Below are 25,278 nucleotides of genomic sequence, written 5' to 3' on the forward strand. Positions count from 1 at the left end.
ATGGTAACTGAGAGGGAGAAAGAGACATGAGGCCCAACAGCATGTACACTGATGGTAACTGAGAGGGAGAAAGAGACATGAGGCCCAACAGCATGTACACTGATGGTAACTGAGAGGGAAAAAGAGAAAGAGACATGAGGCCCAACAGCATGTACACTGATGATAACTGAGAGGGAGACAGAGACATGAGGCCCAACAGCATGTACACTGATGATAACTGAGAGGGAGAAAGAGACATGAGGCCCAACAGCATGTACACTGATGGTAACTGAGAGGGAAAAAGAGAAAGAGACATGAGGCCCAACAGCATGTACACTGATGATAACTGAGAGGGAGACAGAGACATGAGGCCCAACAGCATGTACACTGATGATAACTGAGAGGGAGAAAGAGAAAGAGACATGAGGCCCAACAGCATGTACACTGATGATAACTGAGAGGGAGAAAGAGAAAGAGACATGAGGCCCAACAGCATGTACACTGATGGTAACTGAGAGGGAGAAAGAGACATGAGGCCCAACAGCAAGTACACTGATGATAACTGAGAGGGAGAAAGAGAAAGAGACATGAGGCCCAACAGCATGTACACTGATGGTAACTGAGAGGGAGAAAAGAGAAAGAGACATGAGGCCCAACAGCATGTACACTGATGATAACTGAGAGGGAGAAAGAGACATGAGGCCCAACAGCATGTACACTGATGATAACTGAGAGGGAGAAAGAGACCCAACAGCATGTACACTGATGGTAACTGAGAGGGAGAAAGAGACATGAGGCCCAACAGCATGTACACTGATGGTAACTGAGGGGGAGAAAGAGACATGAGGCCCAACAGCATGTACACTGATGGTAACTGAGAGGGAAAAAGAGAAAGAGACATGAGGCCCAACAGCATGTACACTGATGATAACTGAGAGGGAGACAGAGACATGAGGCCCAACAGCATGTACACTGATGATAACTGAGAGGGAGAAAGAGACATGAGGCCCAACAGCATGTACACTGATGGTAACTGAGAGGGAAAAAGAGAAAGAGACATTAGGCCCAACAGCATGTACACTGATGATAACTGAGAGGGAGACAGAGACATGAGGCCCAACAGCATGTACACTGATGATAACTGAGAGGGAGAAAGAGAAAGAGACATGAGGCCCAACAGCATGTACACTGATGATAACTGAGAGGGAGAAAGAGAAAGAGACATGAGGCCCAACAGCATGTACACTGATGATAACTGAGAGGGAGAAAGAGAAAGAGACATGAGGCCCAACAGCATGTACACTGATGGTAACTGAGAGGGAGAAAGAGACATGAGGCCCAACAGCATGTACACTGATGGTAACTGAGAGGGAAAAAGAGAAAGAGACATGAGGCCCAACAGCATGTACACTGATGATAACTGAGAGGGAGACAGAGACATGAGGCCCAACAGCATGTACACTGATGATAACTGAGAGGGAGAAAGAGAAAGAGACATGAGGCCCAACAGCATGTACACTGATGATAACTGAGAGGGAGAAAGAGAAAGAGACATGAGGCCCAACAGCATGTACACTGATGATAACTGAGAGGGAGAAAGAGAAAGAGACATGAGGCCCAACAGCATGTACACTGATGGTAACTGAGAGGGAGAAAGAGACATGAGGCCCAACAGCATGTACACTGATGGTAACTGAGAGGGAGAAAGAGACATGAGGCCCAACAGCATGTACACTGATGGTAACTGAGAGGGAGAAAGAGAGAGACATGAGGCCCAACAGCATGTACACTGATGGTAACTGAGAGGGAGAAAGAGACATGAGGCCCAACAGCATGTACACTGATGGTAACTGAGAGGGAGAAAGAGAAAGAGACATGAGGCCCAACAGCATGTACACTGATGATAACTGAGAGGGAGAAAGAGACATGAGGCCCAACAGCATGTACACTGATGGTAACTGAGAGGGAGAAAGAGACATGAGGCCCAACAGCATGTACACGGATGGTAACTGAGAGGGAGAAAGAGACATGAGGCCCAACAGCATGTACATTGATGATAACTGAGAGGGAGAAAGAGACATGAGGCCCAACAGCATGTACACTGATGGTAACTGAGAGGGAGAAAGAGAAGGAGACATGAGGCCCAACAGCATGTACACTGATGATAACAGAGGGAGAAAGAGACGAGGCCCAACAGCATGTACACTGATGGTGAGAGAGAGAGAGAGAGAGAGAGAGAGAGAGAGAGAGAGAGAGAGAGAGAGAGAGAGAGAGAGAGAGAGGGAGAGTGTGTGTGTGAAAGAGACAGCAAGAGGAAGATAGTGGGAGAATAAAAGAAAGAGTGGGTGAAAGAGAGAGAAAGTATATATATATATAGAGAGAGATAGCGAGGAGGTTAGATACCATCTACATCACTAATGTGTTAATCCAAATCACAATTTACCTTTTCAATTAAAATCCAACCAGCATGGTTCTATTTTAACCAAAGCATTATTTATTTCACAATAATATGACACCATGAATTTCAGGCAGTGCTTCCCAAAAATATGTCTGGAAAAGCATGTTGAATCAATTAGGTTGAATTCCTCTCATTGGGACCCATGTAATTCATGCATGTCACCTGAACACCTCACAAACCCATGAGTTAATCCCTGAGTTCGGGAAGCAGCTGAGTGTCTGTAGCATTCCAAAGCATTCCCACTCATCCATAGGGATACAGAGCATTATTCCCATCCCATTTATCACAGTCCATGTACAAAACATCATTCCAATTTATCCCAGTCCAGTCCACACCCTGACACAGGAATTCAAAGCCTGATTCCAATCTGATCCAGCCCACTCCACATTCCCCGGGATGGCTGGATCCATAGCATTCCCACTCATCCATAGGGATACAAAGCATTATTTCCATCTATCCCAGTCCATACCGAAAGCGTAATTCCGGTCTGATCCAGCCCACTCCACATTCCCGTAGCCCTTTCCTGCAGTCAAATGACCAAATCGCCCTCTAGTGGCCCCACGGGTGGAATGTTATTCATATTTTTCATAACTTCATAATTAATACACTTTTTTTACATCTGAAAATCTGGTGTTTATGTGAAACAGTTTAATTATATTTCAGTTTTCTGTGACGTGTATAAAGTGTAATATTTAGATGCAGACTATATCTGACATGGTACAGGTGTCTTCTTTCTTTAAGCTCATAACCATGGTGTATACTTTGGTTTCAAAGTAGATTGGTTTAAGACTACCAAGAAACACTCTGTGTGACTTTGATTTAGCCCACTGCAGTAAAAGGTTCAATCAAGAAAGGGATGGCTGGAATCACACTGATCCCGAAGCTCCATCTGTGGGCTGAGGCAATGGGATCCAGAGAAACTGATCCAAGATCAGAGCTGATGACATATAGGATCAATGTCTCTCCCTGTTTGGCTGTACTGTAAGCAGCTGTGAGGCAGCGAGGAGGATTTCATTGGGAATGGGGGTTTAACAGAGATGGAGGTTGGGAGATGGTGAAATGAAGAGGTTGAAAGTGTGGAAAAGAGTGTGTGTGGTGGATGTTTGTATTTAACCCTTATTTTAGTTGTATAAAAAAAAAATCTGATCTCATTACAAAGACCTGGCAACTACAACTGAACAATATTCTCTCTCTCTCTCTCTCTCTCTCTCTCTCTCTCTCTCTCTCTCTTATCCTTCCATCCATCCATCTCTCTGCGGTTCCCACAGTTAGGTAACGATGAGTGGGCAGCAGTGTATCGATCCCTTCCTGGTTAGAAGAACCTACACAGTATTCTGAGAGCTGTATTGTTACATCACTATTGTGTGTGAGAGAGAGCCTGTGTGTGGTTAGCAAACAGACCTCTAAACCACATAGCTGTCTGTGCTGTGGGATCCATTCCTGATTCACCAGGGCAGACCAGAGCATAGAGGGGTAGGGGGTGTTGAGCAACTATCTCTCCTGATGTGTGCCAAAGGCCACACAAAACCTAAACATTCAACATTTCATTTGGGTTGACAGGGGGGGATGACCCCGGTGCCGGACATGCAGTCATGCCTGGAGAGATAACAGAGGGAAGACACGTCTGTATTCACACACACGCACAACACACACTCTCCCTAAACCCCCCCCCCCAACCAGACTCCCCATACCAGCTCCAACTCCAGGCATTCCTCAGTCCTAGACCCAGGCCCGCCTACCCCCCTTGGCCCCTCCAGACGCCCACATCTGGACATAACACAGCTGGCTTTCAGCAGGGACTGGGGAAGAGGGGGATGGAGGGGAGACTGGAGTGGAGATGGAGGGAGGGAAGAACAGAGGAGATGGGGAGAAGGTGTATAGCACTGGGACTGATAAACACTGGGTTACTGGGGTTCATGTTTTAGAAAAAAATAGGACACATTGCCTTTCCATGACTCACCATTACCACAGTACACATGAGGAAACACTACAATACTCCATATGGGACATGACTATATATCTATAGCCTTCTTTTTGGGTGGAAGAGAGTCACTGAGCGATTAGGTAAAGATAAGACAAGAGATCAGTCTCAGTGGTTCAGTGACAGCCTACAGACCATGGCCTGTATTCACAAAGAGTCTCAGAGTGCTGATCTAGGACCAGGTCCCACCTCTCCATATAAATACATATATTAGGATCTAAAAGCAAATTTAAAATGATTTCAGATCAGCACTCATACTCTGAGACACTTAGTGAATATGGGCCCAGGAGAGTGTTTAAACCCAGCTGCTTTGTGCTTTCAGCTCTCCCTTCAGCTGAGTGGCTCCAGACTCCAGAAGACTCCTGTACTGTGTCCCTCTCGAGCGGAGCTGACCCCAGTCATCTTTATCCCATTACTGAGAACTGACGTGAGACAGACTGAGACACAATGTGGGACAGCAAAGAGACAGATGCTACTTTTAACAAGTTCTCACACAGAGAAAAAGTGGCAGAAAACTACCCACAGAATTACATCAAAACAATGAGGCAAGACAATAACAACATTTGCAAAATCCCTTTGCGGATGGAGAGATGAGAAATGTGGGAATAGGAGAAAAGAAGTAGAAGATGTGAAAGAAGGGATTTATGAAGTTCATATGATCCAGCTTCAACAGATAAAAGAGAGGTGTGTGTGTGGCATCATTGTACTCTACAACTGTATTTACAAAGCAGTTGTCCACTGGATCCATTAGTCATGGATCCTCTATCTGCTTATAGCCAACACCCAGAACACATCCTCTTACACACAACTCTCTCTCTCTCTCTCTCTTCCCTCTCTCAAAGACTCTTTCTCTCTCTCTCTCTTATCTCTTATCTCTCTCAAAGACTCTTTCTTTCTCTCTCTCTCTCTCTCTTATCTCTTCCCTCTCTCAAAGACTCCTTCTTTCTCTCTCTCTCTCTCTCTTATCTCTTCCCTCTCTCAAAGACTCCTTCTTTCTCTCTCTCTCTCCCTCTCGTTCTCCCTCTTTCTCTCACCTCCTTCCTCTTACTGCTTCAGTATTTTCCTCTCTCCTTCAACACAACACTACTCCAGCTCTCCATCATTATTCTCTCTCCTTCAACACAACACTCTACTCCAGCTCTCCATCATTATTCTCTCTCCTTCAACACAACACTCTACTCCAGCTCTCCATCATTATTCTCTCTCCTTCAACACAACACTCTACTCCAGCTCTCCATCATTATTCTCTCTCCTTCAACACAACACTCTACTCCAGCTCTCCATCATTATTCTCTCTCCTTCAACACAACACTACTCCAGCTCTCCATCATTATTCTCTCTCCTTCAACACAACACTACTCCAGCTCTCCATCATTATTCTCTCTCCTTCATTTGCCTGCCTGCCTGCCTGCGTTTATTCAATCGTAACCTCTGACCTTGACTCTAACCCCACACCATGTTCTCTACATCCATTTATTCCCACGCAGATTCTCTTCCACTGCTGCACCAGCAGCCCTGCAGAGGAGGACCAAGGAGGACACATGAATATGGATCAGATTCTCTTCCACTCTGCTGCACCAGCAGCCCTGCAGAGGAGGACCGAGGAGGACACATGAATATGGATCAGATTCCCATCTTAAGCTCCATCATTTCCTACAGAGGTATCATGCAGTGATATGGTATCATGCAGTGATATGGTATCATGCAGTGATATGGTGTCATGCAGTGATATGGTGTCATGCAGTGATATGGTGTCATGCAGTGATATGGTATCATGTAGTGATATGGTATCATGCAGTGATATGGTATCATGCAGCGATATGGTATCATGCAGCGATATGGTATCATGCAGCGATATGGTATCATGCAGCGATATGGTATCATGCAGCGATATGGTGTCATGCAGTGATATGGTGTCATGCAGTGATATGGTGTCATGCAGTGATATGGTGTCATGAAGTGATATGGTGTCATGCAGTGATATGGTATCATGAAGTGATATGGTACCATGCAGTGATATGGTATCATGCAGTGATATGGTGTCATGCAGTGATATGGTGTCATGCAGTGATATGGTGTCATGCAGTGATATGGTGTCATGCAGTGATATGGTACCATGAAGTGATATGGTATCATGCAGTGATATGGTACCATGCAGTGATATGGTATCATGCAGTGAGAACTAGGGATGGGACTTGGAAATGATTTCACTATTCTTATAATATCATTATTTTTTTTCTTCGTAAATCTGGATTGTTGAAATACATGAGTGGGGACTTGCTTGCGCGACTCAGGAGAGGCGGTCCACTGTGCTCGTTGTTTCAGCAGACATATGGGGGAGGGGTGCTAGAGGAGCAGGGGCTGGTGTGTCTGACACAGAGAGAGATCATCCTATCTGGTCGTGTGTTTCTTGACTGCATCAAATTGATATAAAGAAACTAGCTAAGTACACAATCCAGTTAGCTAGCTAGCAAGGCTAATTGATGTTTTCTGCTGCTCTCCCCGCGTCCTTGTCTACAACAACTCCATTCCCATTAAACAACAGCCTACCTGCTGGTTGGTCATTGTAGCCTACTCCTTCTCATTTAGCCAACTCCATTCCTATTAAACAACAGCCTACCTGTTGGTTGGTCATTGTAGCCTACTCCTTCTCATTTAGCCCACTTCATTCTGTAATTGTAATTCTATTCAGCATTAGTAGAAATCTCCCACTTCACTTAGAGCCTCACTGTGTTGCTGCTTTGATTGACGACAATAACAAGCTACACGCGTGAAAAACTGTCATATAACCGTTGTTTTATTCAAATGTCTGTCCTTGTATGTAGCAATGTCACAAATAATTGAATGACATTTTAGACAAAGCCTTTTCATTAAAATAGGCCTATCTTTTTAATATATATATTTTTATACTCTCCCAGGTAATTGAATACTGAAGTCCATTCAGATATTGGAATAACCGAGCCCATCCCTAATAAGGACTGACAGCTAGCTGCAGTTTGTAGCTAGTAGTTGTTTATTCTCAGTTTGTGGTGTTTAGTCACTCTGTTAGTGTTTAGATTCAGATCAGTCTCTGTTTGACCTCACCATCACCTGATACACCCACGTACATACACGCACACACCCACGTACATATACACACACACGTACACGTACATACACACACACACACGTACATACACACACACCTGTACATATACACACACACACACCCATACACGCACACACCCACGTACATACACGCACACACCCACGTACATATACACACACACGTACACGTACATATACACACACGTACACACACACACACACGTACACGTACACACATTTACACACACACACACCTGTACATATACACACACACAGGGAGGAACAGAGAGGGAGGGGGGAACAGAGAGGGAGGGAGGAACAGAGAGGGAGGGGGGAACAGAGAGGGAGGGAGGAACAGAGAGGGAGGGGGGAACAGAGAGGAGGAGGGAACAGAGAGGGAGGGAGGAACAGAGAGGGAGGGAGGAACAGAGAGGGAGGGGGGAACAGAGAGGGAGGGGGGAACAGAGAGGGAGGGGGGAACAGAGAGGGAGGGAGGAACAGAGAGGGAGGGGGGAACAGAGAGGAGGAGGGAACAGAGAGGGAGGGGGGAACAGAGAGGAGGAGGGAACAGAGAGGGAGGGAGGAACAGAGAGGGAGGGAGGAACAGAGAGGGAGGGGGGAACAGAGAGGGAGGGGGGGAACAGAGAGGGAGGGGGGAACAGAGAGGGAGGGAGGAACAGAGAGGGAGGGGGGAACAGAGAGGGAGGGAGGAACAGAGAGGGAGGGAGGAACAGAGAGGGAGGGGGGAACAGAGAGGGAGGGGGGAACAGAGAGGAGGAGGGAACAGAGAGGGATGGGGGAACAGAGAGGAGGAGGGAACAGAGAGGGAGGGAGGAACAGAGAGGGAGGGAGGAACAGAGAGGGAGGGAGGAACAGAGAGGGAGGGAGGAACAGAGAGGGAGGGGGGAACAGAGAGGAGGAGGGAACAGAGAGGAGGAGGGAACAGAGAGGGATGGGGGAACAGAGAGGGAGGGAGGAACAGAGAGGGAGGGAGGAACAGAGAGGGAGGGAGGAACAGAGAGGGATGGGGGAACAGAGAGGGAGGGGGGGACAGAGAGGAGGAGGGAACAGAGAGGGATGGGGGAACAGAGAGGAGGAGGGAACAGAGAGGGAGGGAGGAACAGAGAGGGAGGGAGGAACAGAGAGGGATGGGGGAACAGAGAGGGAGGGAGGGAGAGTCCAAAAGGCATTAGGGGTTGCACAAAAATATGCCCAATTTTCACAACAACTCACAGTTCAGAGAGAAAATCACCACTACAGAGTCTGACAGAACAGCAACAAAACCCTCACAGTGTGTGTTCTGACAGATAACGCTATGCCCAGTTGTGGCTAAGGGTTTCTGGGTCAATATGGCTTCAAAAACAGCAGAAGGAGAAATATAAACTCAACTCACAGTTCAAACAGAAAATCCCTGGCCTCAACCACTGTGGGAAGAATAGCCACATCAACGCCACATCAATAGCAACAAGTCCCTGGCTGCCCTCATAATCATCACTGGACTAACAGCAACAGACATAAGGACTGGGCAGGGCAGTTTGTCAGTGTGTCCACCTCACTAGGTTTCACTATGTCATCCTCACCAGGTTCCACTATGTCTTCCTCAATAGGTTCCACCATGTCCTCCTCACCAGGTTCCACCATGTCTTCCTCACCAGGTTCCACCATTTCTTCCTCACCAGGTTCCACCATTTCCTCCTCACCAGGTTCCACCATTTCTTCCTCACCAGGTTCCACCATGTCTTCCTCACAAGGTTCCACCATGTCTTCCTCACCAGGTTCCACCATGTCTTCCTCAATAGGTTCCACCATGTCTTCCTCACCAGGTTCCACCATGTCTTCCTCACCAGGTTCCACCATGTCTTCCTCACCAGGTTCCACCATTTCTTCCTCACCAGGTTCCACCATTTCTTCCTCAATAGGTTCCACCATGTCTTCCTCAATAGGTTCTACCATGTCTTCCTCACCAGGTTCCGCCATGTCTTCCTCAGTAGGTTCCACCATGTCTTCCTCAATAGGTTCCACCATGTCTTCCTCACTAGGTTCCACCATGTCTTCCTCACCAGGTTCCACCATGTCTTCATCACCAGGTTCCACCATGTCTTCCTTAATAGGTTCTACCATGTCTTCCTCAATAGGTTCCACCATGTCTTCCTCACCAGGTTCCGCCATATCAAGCGTATGTGAAAAGTATTCTAATCAGCATCTAACCCCAAGCCATAAGACTGCTGAACAGTTCATCAAATGGCTATCTGGACTATTTGCATTGACCCCCTTAATTTATTCATATTTCTTTGCACTGAGTCTCTCGCACAGGCTGGATGTAAACTCACTGGACGCTAACCACACACCGAAACATACTACACTGACACTCCAACACACACACACCTGGATATTGACGCTACACACATACATTCACATTTCTCACATACGCTGCTGCTACTCTCTGTTTATTATCTATGCATAGTCACTTTACCCCTACCGACATATTACCTCAATTACCTGGACTAACCTGTACCCCTGAACCTTGACTCAGTACCGGTACCCCCTGTAAATAGCCTTGTTATTGTTATTTCATTGTATTTGCTTTGAAGATGTTAAGAGCTGCTTGTGAACATTACTGTGTGTGTGTGTGTTAGCGGTGTGTGAGTTAGCGGTGTGTGTGTGTGAGTTAGCGGTGTGTGTGTGTGTTAGCGGTGCGCGGGTCAGCTGTTTGTTCACCCGCACCCGCCTGCAATTGCTAATAAACATCCTCAACCGCCCGACTACATGTGGAAGTCTGAGGCCAGCACCCGACCCCTAACCCACAAACAGAACATGTGGAAGTCTGAGGCCAGCACCCGACCCCCTAACCCACAAACAGAACATGTGGAAGTCTGAGGCCAGCACCCGACCACCTAACCCACAAACAGAACATGTGGAAGTCTGAGGCCAGCACCCGACCCCCTAACCCACAAACAGAACATGTGGCTACAGTCCAATACTTTTTGAAAGGGGGGCAGGACTGTTTTTTTTGCATAATTTAGATATTATGTTTCTGCTTATAATTTTCTACATTTTGTCTATAATTAGATACATGTAGCTTCTCTTGTCATTATATGTTGCCCTAGAAGACTAAATAAACACCTGCTCAACAGAATAATGTAATAGATAGAATGAACGAATGCTTCAATCTAGATGACGTCGGTGAAGTTCTCTCTGTCATCTTCATTCGCGGAGCAAAGACATTTAGTGACTGGGGAGAAAATGCAAGATACCACCAGTTTGACGGTTGTCAGGAAACAGAAAGCTGTGAAAACGACCCAATGAGTTTCTGATCAGATACAGTTCTGATTGGATGCATATTTTATGTGGCCGAAATACTATCAAATGTTATGATGCTGATAAAGACAGCACCTCTACAGACGGTATATAACTGCACATTCACATTCTCTCCAGAGGCTGAAAGAAAGAAATCATATTTCTCTTGACATGTCACTTTCCAGTTAACCCATCTCAACAGTAGGCTACAGTTCTCTTGACGTGTCACTGTCCAGTTAACCCATCTCAACAGTAGGCTACAGTTCTCTTGACGTGTCACTGTCCAGTTAACCCATCTCAACAGTAGGCTACAGTTCTCTTGACATGTCACTGTCCAGTTAACCCATCTCAACAGTAGGCTACAGTTCTCTTGACATGTCACTGTCCAGTTAACCCATCTCAACAGTAGGCTACAGTTCTCTTGACATGTCACAGGCCTATTTGAAGTCCGTCTTGTGACTGTGGAATTTGTATAGTGCCTCAGAATTATCACACATAACAACAATATTTAATGACCCGAAACCCGTTTGGCCCGTGGATATCTCATCGGGGCCATCAGGTTATGAGTCAACCCACATATCACTAGTGTGTGTGTCTCTGTCTCTCTCTCTGTGTGTGTGTGTGTGCGCGTGCGTGCTACACAGATATGGAGGTCAACAAGGTGTTTTTTACCTGTTTCCCCCCAACACCTACACACTCTATTGACGTCATAATGAGTGGCACCAACCCCCACACAATCAAGTGACATAATAGTTTTGCTTGATGCCAACACAGTAAGGTGATATAACTGAATGACCACACAAACACAGTCCTAATGATGTCACACACCTGTTCTCAACCACCGGCACCACAGACGCATGAGAAGAGTAGTCTCTGTAGTGGTTTGGCTGTGTGAGTGTGTGTGTGTGAGTGTAAGTGTGTGTGTGTAGGTCTGGCTGAGGCTGCTCTGTGTGATGCTGTGAGAAAGTGACACCTGACACTTTATCACAGGTGCTGGTGACAATACAAGACTAAGCCCCGCCTCTTCTGGAGAAGGTGAGAGAGGGGGGTGTGTTTGTGTGACTGGGTAAGTGTTAAGGTGATAGCTGCTGACTAAGCTGTGTGGAGAGGTAAGGGATACATCCTCATGACCACATGGTTCCGTTTTCATTTCCTTCGCCATTTCATTTCATTTCAGTTAAAAGCCACTCATTCATCCAATGGTAAGGTCTGATTGGCAAGTGTGTGAATATATTTTTTTATTGTTTATTTCTCTTTGGTTAATTATCTATTCCACTTGCTTTGCCACCCTATGGGATTCCCAATCACCGCTGGATGTGATGCAGCCTGAATTGAACCAGGGACTGTAGTGATGCCTCTTGCACTGAGATGCAGTGCCACAGACTGTTGTGCCACTCGGGAGCCCCCATTTGCTTTGGCAAATCTAAACATATGATTCCCATGCCATTAAAGCCCTTATATTGAAATTGAATAGAAATTGAGAGAGAGAGAGGCAAGCAAAAGACGAAACTCTTTCATTTGATAATGACACAATCTCGTCTCCTCTCTCGTCTCCTCTATCGAGGGGGAGGGGGTGTTCTGTTTCTTTGATTATGTCTCAGGAAGCTGTTAGACGCTGTTAGGCCCTGGAGTGAGTCTCTTTACATCAGTCTATATATATACACACCTGAAGGAATAGTCTTGGCTGGGTTAGATAGAGGATTCTACTGTAATATCTAGACCCCTGTCATTGTGTGCGTGCATATGTGTGTGTCTCTTTCTCTCTCTTTGTGTGCGTGTGTGAGTGCGTGTGTTTGTGTGGAGAGCAGCCTTCAGATATACCCACGCCCCCTGTTAATTAAGCAATAAGGCCAGAGTAGGTGTGGTATATGGCCAATATACCACGGCTAAGGGATGTTCTTACGCGCAACACAATGGGTTATATAACTGTTACACTCCCTCTGCAGCTCCAGTCATTGTCCTCAGTAGGATTCTATTAGGATTCTATTAGTTGTTAAAAAAAACTCTTTTTAGAAAGCTGGACATGACTCACATGACTGTATAGGTAAGCCTGCTGTGCTTATGGATGAAAATGTTCTCCTTCCTGTTTTGAGTTTTATATCCACCCCTATTTACATACAGTATGTACATAATATTACAACCATATGCCTGTCTCTCTCTATCTCTCTCCTCTCTAGCACTCTCTCTCTCCTCTCTAGCACTCTCTCTCTCCTCTCTAGCACTCTCTCTCTCTCCTCTCTAGCACTCTCTCTCTCCTCTCTCTCTCCTCTCTAGCACTCTCTCTCTCCTCTCTAGCACTCTCTCTCTCCTCTCTAGCACTCGCTTTCTCCTCTCTAGCACTCTAGTTCTCCTCTCTAGCACTCTAGTTCTCCTCTCTAGCACTCTCTTTCTCCTCTCTAGCACTCTCTTTCTCCCCAGTTTCACCTTCTTTTTATACGTTATCAAGTCAACCATACACTGTACAGGGTAAATCATTTTTTGGATTCATGTGTGTACATTGTGCATAAGGGGGTTGCATTCCTGGTGCTACAGTCAGTACAGCTATAATCACACAGTCAGTACAGCTACAGTCACAGTCAGTACAGCTACAGTCACACAGTCAGTACAGCTACAGTCAGTACAGCTATAATCACACAGTCAGTACAGCTACAGTCACACAGTCAGTACAGCTACAGTCACACAGTCAGTACAGCTACAGTCCCACAGTCAGTACAGCTACAGTCACAGTCAGTACAGCTACAGTAACACAGTCAGTACAGCTACAGTCACACAGTCAGTACAGCTATAATCACACAGTCAGTACAGCTACAGTCACAGTCAGTACAGCTACAGTCACACAGTCAGTACAGCTACAGTCACACAGTCAGTACAGCTACAGTCACACAGTCAGTACAGCTACAGTCACAGTCAGTACAGCTATAGTCACACAGTCAGTACAGCTACAGTCACACAGTCAGTACAGCTACAGTCACACAGTCAGTACAGCTACAGTCACACAGTCAGTACAGCTACAGTCACAGTCAGTACAGCTATAGTCACACAGTCAGTACAGCAACAGTCACACAGTCAGTACAACTACAGTCACACAGTCAGTACAGCTACAGTCACACAGTCAGTCAGTACAGCTACAGTCACACAGTCAGTCAGTACAGTCACACAGTCAGTCAGTACAGCTACAGTCACACAGTCAGTACAGCTACAGCCACACAGTCATTACAGCTACAGCCACACAGTCAGTACAGCTACAGTCACACAGTCATTACAGCTACAGCCACACAGTCAGTACAGCTACAGTCACACAGTCATTACAGCTACAGTCAGTACAGCTACAGTCAGTACAGCTATAGTCACACAGTCAGTACAGCTATAGTCACACAGTCAGTACAGATACAGTCACTCAGTCAGTACAGCTACAGTCACTCAGTCAGTACAGATACAGTCATACAGTCAGTACAGCTATAGTCACACAGTCAGTACAGCTATAGTCACACAGTCAGTACAGCTACAGTCACTCAGTCAGTACAGCTATAGTCCCACAGTCAGCACAGCTACAGTCCCACAGCCAGTACAGTCACAGTCAGTACAGTCACACAGTCAGTACAGCTACAGTCACACAGCCAGTACAGTCACACAGCCAGAACAGATACCACAGCCAGTACAGTCACAGTCAGTACAGTCACACAGTCAGCACAGGTACAGTCCCACAGCCAGTACAGTCACACAGTCAGTACAGCTACAGTCCCACAGCCAGTACAGTCACTCAGTCAGAACAGCTACAGTCACTCAGTCAGTACAGCTACAGTACAGTCACATAGTCAGTATAGCCTGAAATCAGTTGGTTCTGAGTTAATCTCTTCTTCTGGACTCCCTTAGCTGTCTCTCAAATCTACAGGAGTGTAAACAGTAGAGGAATGCAGGGAAAAGGAAACTAGAAGATGAAGGGAGATCAAACCCAGAAAACCCCAGTGAGAATCGTATGACTTCTACACACACAGATGCACTGATGCAAAAGGTGGCATGTGGACATACAGACAAGCATGCATACACCCACGTACGCAGGCAGTAATGCACACATGCACATATGCAGACACACACACGCGTGCACACATGAACATACACACACAAACACACACACATTAGGCGAATGTGTTAGTGATTATGGTTGGTGACAGGGGGTCTGTGGAACTCTGTAGAGGCGCTGCCTGCACTACTTCCCAGCCCCAGAACAGACTGGGCTGCAGACTGGAGCCTAATCCCTCAGCTCCTCCCTCGACTCCTCCCCCCAGGAAGTCCTGGAATTCAAGGTAACCCTAGGAGTCTGGCTGCCCTGACAACACTTACTGTAGCAAACTGGGCTCACTGCATACACAGTAGAGAAGAGAGGAAAAGAGAGGTCCTTTAGAGTTCTAAATAACTGAGTAGACTAAACAGTCACATCTAAAACTGATCAGAACTGCTCTGTGGTTAAGCAGCCATCCTGTGAAAGACTGCTGCCCTGCTACAGAGCCCCTCCCTCCCTGTTCCCCCATCCATCCAGCTGGTCAGACGTTTCTACGTCTGTTTTATGGACCACAGCGGAGGCCAAGGAGGGAAAACAGACGTGTGTGGGAGACAGGGTGTGAGACAGACGGCTGGTACTGACAGCTAGGAGGGACGTTCCAGTCGTACCCCCCCACTCTCTACGTCAGCCCCTGGAGTCTGCAATGGAAGTTACAGATGCATGGTCCATGTTTTATATTGCATATCTAGACTGAAATCCATCTCTTATAAAACATGGACTCTCAGTTGGGACACTGACAGAGTACAGGCATTGGGGTCAGCTGAAGGCTGCAGACCGGATACTGTCCCCTTATTATTTTATAATGAGTCCTGGCCACCAACTAAACTATATCAACAAATAAATACATTATTTTAGCTCTGTGGATTAGAGTGGACACACAGGCATGCACATATCACACTTTGATCCCTTCGTAATGAAACAGGAAATATCACCTCCTCGTCCACCCACAGCTTGTTACACATTACCATAGACATGTCCAGCTGCAGGACCCTAGTCCTACGTGAGAGTGTGTGTGTGCGTGCTGTGCATACATGAGAGTGTGTGTGTGTGTGCGTGCCGTGGATACATGAGTGTGTGAGTGTGCCGTGGATACATGGGAGTGTGAGTGTGCGTGCATACATGAGAGTGTGAGTGTGCGTGCCGTGCATACATGAGTGTGCGTGCCGTGCATACATGAGTGTGTGAGTGTGTGTGCGTGCCTTGCATACATGAGAGTGTGAGTGTGTGAGTGTGTGAGTGTGTGAGTGCATACATGAGAGTGTGAGTGTGCGTGCCGTGCATACATGAGAGTGTGAGTGTGTGAGTGTGCCGTGCATACATGAGTGTGTGAGTGTGCCGTGCATACATGAGAGTGTGAGTGTGTGAGTGGGCCGTGCATACATGAGTGTGTGAGTGTGCCGTGCATACATGAGAGTGTGAGTGTGCGTGCCGTGCATACATGAGAGTGTGAGTGTGTGAGTGTGCCGTGCATACATGAGAGTGTGAGTGTGTGAGTGTGCCGTGCATACATGAGTGTGAGTGCGTGCCGTGCATACATGAGAGTGTGAGTGTGCGTGTCCTCCAGACATCCACACTACCCTACACTGGCCCACTGACTGGCTGTTGTGCAGGGTTTCCCAAACTCAGTCCTTTCCTCTCCTTTCCTCTCCTTTCCTCCTCTCCACTTGGAAAGGATTTGTTTCTGGGGTCTCTGTGTATTTTATGTTCTCTTCAGGCAAGCTTGGGCAGAGAGAGATTGAGAGAGAGAGGGGTGTGGGGGGGGGAGAGATACATTTCCAGAAACTTAGTTAGGCCTTCTGGCCCCTCAGGCTGCTGGGATTTCTCTCCACGGCTCACAAAGCGATCGCAGCTGAGCAAAGGCTAAACACACACACACTGCACCCCCCCCCCCCCCCACACACACACACTGCACCCCCCCCCCCCCCCCCCCACACACACACACACACACACACTGCACGCCCCCCCCCCCCCCACACACACACTGCACGCACGCATACACACACACGCTGCACCCCCCCCCACACACACACTGCACGCACGTATGCACACACACTGCACGCACGCATGCACACACACACACTGCACCCCCCCCACACACTGCACGCACGCATGCACACACACACACTGCACGCACGCACACACACACTGCACGCACACATACACCACACGCACACACACCACACGCCCCCCCCCCCACACACACTGCACGCACGCACACACACACTGCACCCCCCCCCCCCCCCCCCCCCCACACACACACTGATTGGCCTTGTCAGTGCTTTTGTAGAAATAAGAGTTCTGCATCGTGCACCAATTGGCAAGACGAGCGTAAGTGAAAACACATGTTCTGTTGAATGCATGAAACAGAAGCAGAGGAGCCTCCTCTTGCAGATGAAAACAAAAGCAGAGTAGATTGTCAGGAAGACAGGGACCCAACGGAAATGTTTTCATAATCAACATGCAATACTTGAACTAGATTTGAGAAAACAAACTGTTTGCAGCCCAGGGCTATAAGCCAGGGCTATCATATTTCAGACATCTGCACATACAACCATTCACCAGAACATGTTCACCCAAGGTTCCCTATTCATAAAGCTTTACAGAGTAGGAGGGCTGATCTAGGATCAGGTCCCCCTGTCCATCCATCTTATTTATTGTTATTTATTTATTATGATCTAAAACACTAAACTGATCCTAGCCCAGCACTTCTACACTGAGGTCTACTGTAATACTGTGTGGATAGTAGTTTCTACAGCCACAGGATGTCACTGAGGTACTTGGCAAGCACAGGGAGAATTGCTGCATTGTCCATTAGGTCAGAATCCTAACCACTGTGATGTAATGACCCTTGAGTGACTTTCTGACCATTGAAACTACAAGAAGTCTGGAACCAATCCTGCCATCTGACACACACACAGACACACACACACACACACACATATTATTACTACTGTGTGTTGACAGGTCTTGGACAGGGCTCCCTTCAAATAGAGGACAGGTCTAATCTAATCTAGGCCATCAGATCAGGTTGGAGCTCAGTCAGCCAGCTCAAAAAACAAGACCCAGGTAATCAGATCTCAGCGGGTATAGGATGGAGTCACCCTTAGACACAGATCTAAGGTAAATTTGTATGTCTCCCCCTAATAGTGTAGGTTATGATTTGGGGAAGATAGACTGACCCTAGATCTGTGACTAAAGGCAATCAGATGTTATACATCGGCTTCTCTGGCTGCTACAGAGAGAGAATGCTGACCCACATTCAAATACCAGCACACGGTGACAGCATGGTACTGTGCAGATAGCAGATAGCAGTTTTGGTTTAGCTACCCTTGAGCTACCCTTGAACTCAATCTTACCTGGAACCCACAGGGTGAAAGCAAGAGAGGAAGACCCAAGAACAGCTGGAGTGGTGACACAGAACAAGACATGAAGAAAGTGGGGGTGACGTATCAACACCTTGAAGGAATGGTGCAGGACAGAAGGGTTTGGAAGAGATAGGAAGCGTGGAATTCCTTAAGGAATTCAAAGGCCTAAGTAAGTACTGTATGTTCCCCTAACTTCAGCCATAATCCCCGAAATACCATCCCCTGATCCAGGAGCCTTCAGTCCATCTCTGATATGCAGATATGAGTGCAGGATTTTGTTCCAGCCAAGAACACAAGAACACAGCCCTACTCCAGTGTAAAAAGCATGTATCTGTCAGCTGGTGGTCTCTGGTGTGTGTTTGTGCATGTGGAAGCTTTTGTTCCAGTCCAGCACTAACCCACCACCACAACACCCCTACAAAGTAAACATCCATTGAGTCTCAACCGAGGGGGTACGCACCTTCTTGGCGGCCCGCGACGGAGACCTTCGCGTGGGCTTGGGTACCTCTCTGGTCAGGGTAGTGGGCAGCTTGGACACGGAGCCGTTCTCTCTCTTGGCTGGGGGCGAGGAGGGGGGTGGTGAGGCTGGGGGTGAGGCAGGGGACACAGAGGTGGGTCCCCCCAGACGGACAGCCATCTCCTCGGTGCAGACGAGGCGCAGGCTGCGGAGGTACTCGTCCGTCTCCCGGTCTACCACCAGCAGTCTGGTCTCATGCTCCACCGCCTTGATCCTCTGCACCACCTGTGGGGAGAGGGAGATCATTATTGCACATCATTATAACACTGTACATAGCCATAATATGACATTTGAAATGTGGATATTTGAAACTTGTGAGTGTTACTATTCATTTTTAAAATTGTATATATTACTCTGTTGTTTATTATCTAGTTCACTTGCTTTGGCAATATAAACACATGTTTCCTATGGCAATAAAGCCCTTTGAATGGAATGGAACAAAGGAGAGGATGAAAGCGTAAGATAGGGAGAGAAAGAGAATGAGAGTAATAACATGATAATTGACATGATAATGAAGTAGTGAACTACAGGGAATAGGGGGTGATGGGAGACAGAAACACTAACACTCTCTACAGTAGCTGGACCCTACATCATGTCAGCCTCTTTGCAGAAGTGTCTAAAGTGGGTCTCCCTTGTCCCAGTAGACGTCTGTCTCCGCCAGTGATGACTTACTGCCGAGCGGCACGGGATAAGGGACTAGGGAGGAAGGGTTTGGGAACACATTCTCATTTACAGCAACGACCTGGAGAATAGTTACAGGGCAGAGGAGGGGGGATGAACGAGCCAATTGTAAACTGGGGATGGTTAGGTGGCCATGATGGTATGAGGGTTGGATTGGGAATTTAGCCAGGACACTAGGATTAACACCTCTACTCTTACAATAAGTGTCATGGGATCTTTAGTGACCACAGAGAGTCAGGACACCCGTTTAACGTCCCATCCAAAAGACAGCACCCTACACAGGGCAATGTCCCCAATGACTGCCCTGGGGCATTATTTTTAGACCAGAGGAAAGGGTGCCTCCCAGCAGTGGTATGCAGGGTGGTGTGCTGCTGGTTAAAGCCAGCTGTGGTATGCAGGGTGGTGTGCTGCTGGTTAAAGCCAGCAGTGGTATGCAGGGTGGTGTGCTGCTGGTTAAAGCCAGCAGTGGTATGCAGGGTGGTGTGCTGCTGGTTAAAGCCAGCTGTGGTATGCAGGGTGGTGTGCTGCTAGTTAAAGCCAGCAGTGGTATGCAGGGTGGTGTGCTGCTGGTTAAAGCCAGCAGTGGTATGCAGGGTGGTGTGCTGCTGGTTAAAGCCAGCAGTGGTATGTAGGGTGGTGTGCTGCTGGTTAAAGCCAGCAGTGGTATGCAGGGTGGTGTGCTGCTGGTTAAAGCCAGCTGTGGTATGCAGGGTGGTGTGCTGCTGGTTAAAGCCAGCAGTGGTATGCAGGGTGGTGTGCTAGTGGTATGCAGGGTGGTGTGCTGCTGGTTAAAGCCAGCAGTGGTATGCAGGGTGGTGTGCTGCTGGTTAAAGCCAGCAGTGGTATGCAGGGTGGTGTGCTGCTGGTTAAAGCCAGCAGTGGTATGCAGGGTGGTGTGCTGCTGGTTAAAGCCAGCAGTGGCATGCAGGGTGGTGTGCTGCTGGTTAAAGCCAGCAGTGGCATGCAGGGTGGTGTGCTGCTGGTTAAAGCCAGCAGTGGTATGCAGGGTGGTGTGCTGCTGGCGCATATTAAACATGTCGATGTAGACCACTGACAGAGAAACCCGGATGGAGTTGGACAGTTCTTGATGTGCTATACTCACTTGATGGTGCGTATCTTTTTCCACATTTCCCCCGTTCACCTCAATGACACGGTCCCCCGGGCGCAGCCCCGAAGCTTCGGCTGACGACGCGGGCTCAACTTTGCGAATGAACTGGCCGTTCTTCCCCTTCTCACCGTGCAAGTGAAACCCATACCCGTTCTCACTCTTTGTCATGATACAAAGCCGTGGTTTCAGTTCGCTGGCCATTTCTCCTGCAGTCCAGGACTTTAAACCTATTTCGTTCTTGAATATTGTTAGCAAAGCAGAAAACATACAAAAATGTAATACAATAATGACCCAACAGAGCGCAGAGCGAAACTTTCACTCTACATGTAAAACACCATCCTCTGCGTATGCGTAATTTGTTCCAAAAGTTGCTCTGCAGGTTCTTCACACACAAAAAACGCTCCAAACACAAGAAAACACTCCGTATTAAAAATTATATTCCAGCATTGAACTTCACATGTAATAAAGGCAAACTCCTCCTAAAAATTGCGTAAATTATCGACCCAGGCGAACGTATTGCATGGTGGAACCAAGATATCCGCTAGTCGTATCGTCTCTCCGAAAACGAGTGAATTATTCTTGTTGGCGGCGCAGCGTCCTCAATCCCTCCAACTTGCCCATCCTGAGGACTGATAAAGCGAGTGACCCCCCGTGCAACATGCTGCACCAGGAAAGAGCAACAGGCACTAACTAACCCCTCTCTCGACCTCCATCCATAACAACCGGTTGGGGAATAAGGATTCAATTACAACACAAGCCGGGTTTCCAGATAATTGGATAGGACACTCGTTTGGTGCGTAATAGCACCTCCCTCGCTAGAAATCAACGAGTTTTTCTGGGGCTGTCATTATAAGAGCGCGGATCTTGAAGAGTGGTCTAAGAAGGGGTCCTTTCTCACTGAGTAGCCTAATCAAGCGCATGCTGTGGAAATGCTGCCGTTTAGCACGGGATGGGTGTCCAGGTATGAGGACTCCGCATGTAATCGACCAATCAGTGTGCTCGCTGGGTGTCTCAAGTGTCCAAAATGGCGACCTCACCAAAAATAGTTAGGAGGTTGTTTTGTTGTGTCGGAAAGGACTCAATTGTACCATAATGACAACGCAATGATTTTTTTGTCATTAAATTCAGGTAAATAACGATTTATTTGTAACATGACCCCTCTAGCACCATTACGCATGGCATACAATTACGCATACCGTTCATGTTACAATGGTGCCCCTAAGTGGTCAAATCACGAAATACATGTAAAAAGGGTATGAAAAGTGATAGTAGTATCCATTTTTTTTGTGTGTGGTGGGGGGGGGGGGGGGGGATTTGTGGGAACAAGTGAACAAGTGTACACTTCAGGAGAAGGGAGATGTTATTGGAACGCACCCTATCCTACACTGAGTAGCACAAGCTGAACTGCAACAGAAGGGGGAGCCCGTATGGCCTGCATGGTCACAGTCAAACTAGTGAGAGGAGCACTAATACATGAACACAGAGGGGGCAGCAGAGTCTTTATAGCTCTGGGGGGAAGTTTCCCCTAGACACTGATCTTGGGTCAGTTTAGCATTTTCCCCACTATGGTTAAGGTTAGGATTGGGGTAGGGTCAGCTGATACCCTCCTCTGTCGTTTCTAAGGCCAAGGAGGTTGTATATATGGATATAATATGCTGTTGCTGTCTATACATAAAAACAGCAGGTGGCAGCAGAGGAATGTATTTGCAGAGGCCACGAAGACTGTACATGTACTGGCCGTATGTTACTCTACAATACAGGTATGATACATGATCAAGAGATAGAAATAGAATTCCTGATTCTATGTCCAGTGCACCAGTATGTCTCATTGACTTGAATGGGGATGCCGGTTCTAGCAATTCTATTTATATTTAGCCTACTTTATTTTGTTTGTGTTTGATTTATTTGACAATTCAAAAACACAATACAACCACAAATGTGGATACAATGCATTTAACAACTGTCGAGAATAACACAAAATGTAAAAAACAACAACATTCTGATACAGTATATTCACATACTGTATTTACAGTATATGCTTACGTTATTGTCTGTCTGTAAATAAAGAGCGTTGCACACTCCATATATAAACTCCCAGTAATTTATTGGTTAAATCACCAACGTTTCGTCATCTCTGTGTCCTGAAACCGAAACATTGGTGATAGTCAGCACCTCCACACAAAATAATTTTTCTGGGTGTGCGCCAGCTCATATTTTTTTTAATTATTTGTAACTTGCAGACAGCACTATTTCTGTAACGGCGTTCGTCTGTTGAAAGAGGAGCGGACCAAAATGCGCGTGGTGGTTACTCATGTTCTTTAATGAAAAATAAACAAACGAACAATACAAAACAACAAACGTAACGCGAAAACCTATACAGCCTATCTAGTGACAACTAACACAGAGACAAGAACAATCACCCCACAAACACCCAGTGAAACCCAGGCTACCTAAATATGGTTCCCAATCAGAGACAACGAGAATCACCTGACTCTGATTGAGAACCGCCTCAGGCAGCCATAGACTATGCTAGACACCCCACAAAACCCCAAGACAAAAACGCACCACAAAAACCCATGTCACACCCTGGCCTGACCAAATAAATGAAGACAAACATAATATACTACGAACAAGGCGTGACAGAACCCCCCCCCCTAAGGTGCGGACTCCCGGACGCACATCAAAACAATAGGGAGGGTACGGGTGGGCGTCTGTCCATGGTGGCGGCTCCGGCGCGGGACGTGGACCCCACTCTATCAATGTCTTAGTTCCTCCCCCTCGCGTCCTAGGATAGTCTACCCTCGCCGCCGACCATGGCCTAGTAGTCCTCACCCAGAACCCCACTGGACTGAGGGGCAGCTCGGGACTGAGGGGCAGCTCGGGACTGAGGTGAAGCTCGGCACTGAGGGGAAGCTCGGCACTGAGGGGAAGCTCGGCACTGAGGGGAAGCTCGGCACTGAGGGGAAGCTCGGAACTGAAGGGAAGCTCAGCACTGAGAGGAAGCCCAGCACTGAGAGGAAACTCAGGCAGGTAGTTGGATCCGGCAGATCCTGGCTGGCTGGCGGATCTAGAAGAGTCTGGTTGACTGGCGGATCTGGAAGAGTCTGGTTGACTGGCAGATCTGGAAGAGTCTGGCTGACTGGCAGATCTGGAAGAGTCTGGCCGACTGGCAGATCTGGAAGAGTCTGGCTGACTGGCAGATCTGGAAGAGTCTGGATGACTGGCAGATCTGGAAGAGTCTGGCTGACTGGCAGATCTGGAAGAGTCTGGCTGACTGGCGGATCCTGGCAGACTGACAGATGTCCGAGTCCACCTCCCATACCACTGGTGCTATCAGCCTTGAGGTGGGAAGGATGGGAGTAGGTTCGGTGGACCTATCCTCGGTGTCGTAAAGGCTGGACAGTGCGTCCGCCTTCACGTTCTGGGAGCCCGGTCTATACGATAACGTGAACCGGGTGAAAAATATGGCCCACCTTGCCTGACGTGGGTTCAGTCTCCTAGCTGCCCTAATATACTCCAGATTTTGGTGGTCGGTCCAGATGAAAAAGGGGTGCTTAGCCCCCTCAAGCCAGTGTCTCCACACCTTCAGAGCCCTGACCACCGCTAACAACTCCCGGTCCCCCACATCATAGTTACGCTCCGCTGGGCTGAGATTCCTCGAGAAGAAAGCGCAGGGGCAGAGTTTTGGTGGCGTACCCGAGCGCTGTGATAGCACGGCACCCACCCCAGCCTCGGACGTGTCCACCTCCACTATGAATGCTAGAGAGGGGTCCGGATGCGCCAACACGGGTGCATCCGTGAACAGCGCCTTCAACCTGTTGAATGGTCCGTCCGCCTCTGCTGACCACCGCAACCGCACCGGGCCCCCCTTCAGCAGTGAGGTAATTGGAGCCGCTATCTGGCCAAAACCCCGGATAAACCTCCAGTAGTAGTTGGCAAAACCCCAAAACCACTGCACCTCTTTTACCGTGGTCGGAGTCGGCCAATTACGCACGGCCTTACTGTGGTCGCCCTCCATCTCCACCCTCGAGGTGGAAATGCGATAACCCAGAAAGGAGACGGCTCGTTTGGAGAACACACACTTCTCAGCCTTGACGTATAGGTCATGCTCCAGCAGTCTACCAAGCACCCTGCGTACCAGAGACACGCGGCGTGAGTGGCTGAGTAAATCAGAATGTCATCGATATAAACAACCACTCCCTGCCCGTGCAGGTCCCTGAGAATCTCGTCTACAAAGGATTGGAAAACGGCTGGAGCATTCTTTAACCCATACGGCATGACACAGTACTCATAGTGGCCCGATGTTGTACTAAATGCGGTTTTCCACTCGTCTTCTCTCTGTATCTGTCTGTCTCTCTCTTTCTCTCTCTCTATCTGCCTGTCTCTCTCTTTCTCTCTCTGTATCTGTCTGTCTCTCTCTTTCTCTCTCTGTATATGTCTGTCTCTCTCTCTCTCTCTCTCTGTATATGTCTGTCTCTCTCTCTCTCTCTCTGTATCTGTCTGTCTCTCTCTTTCTCTCTCTGTATCTGTCTGTCTCTCTCTCTCTCTCTCTCTGTATATGTCTGTCTCTCTCTTTCTCTCTCTGTATATGTCTGTCTCTCTCTCTCTCTCTGTATCTGTCTGTCTCTCTCTTTCTCTCTCTGTATCTGTCTGTCTCTCTCTTTCTCTCTCTGTATCTGTCTGTCTCTCTCTTTCTCTCTCTGTATCTGTCTGTCTCTCTCTTTCTCTCTCTGTATATGTCTGTC

General features: G+C 47.7%; 1 protein-coding gene across 1 annotated transcript in view; it reads right to left on the reverse strand.

The window, feature by feature from the left end:
- The window catches only part of LOC116359956 (Na(+)/H(+) exchange regulatory cofactor NHE-RF2), a 52,965-nt gene extending 31,462 nt beyond the window's left edge, over positions 1-21,503 (reverse strand). The window contains exons 1-2 of the mRNA XM_031814147.1: positions 20,528-21,503; positions 18,688-18,969 (exon numbers count right to left, since the gene is read on the reverse strand). Of these exons, the coding sequence (XP_031670007.1) occupies positions 18,688-18,969; positions 20,528-20,800 (555 nt within the window). The 5' untranslated portion in view covers positions 20,801-21,503. The remainder of the gene's footprint in view (positions 1-18,687; positions 18,970-20,527) is intronic.
- Between the last annotated feature and the right edge of the window lie 3,775 nt (positions 21,504-25,278).

Source organism: Oncorhynchus kisutch, unplaced genomic scaffold, assembly GCF_002021735.2.
Source record: "Oncorhynchus kisutch isolate 150728-3 unplaced genomic scaffold, Okis_V2 Okis06b-Okis10b_hom, whole genome shotgun sequence".
Lineage (NCBI taxonomy): Eukaryota > Metazoa > Chordata > Actinopteri > Salmoniformes > Salmonidae > Oncorhynchus > Oncorhynchus kisutch.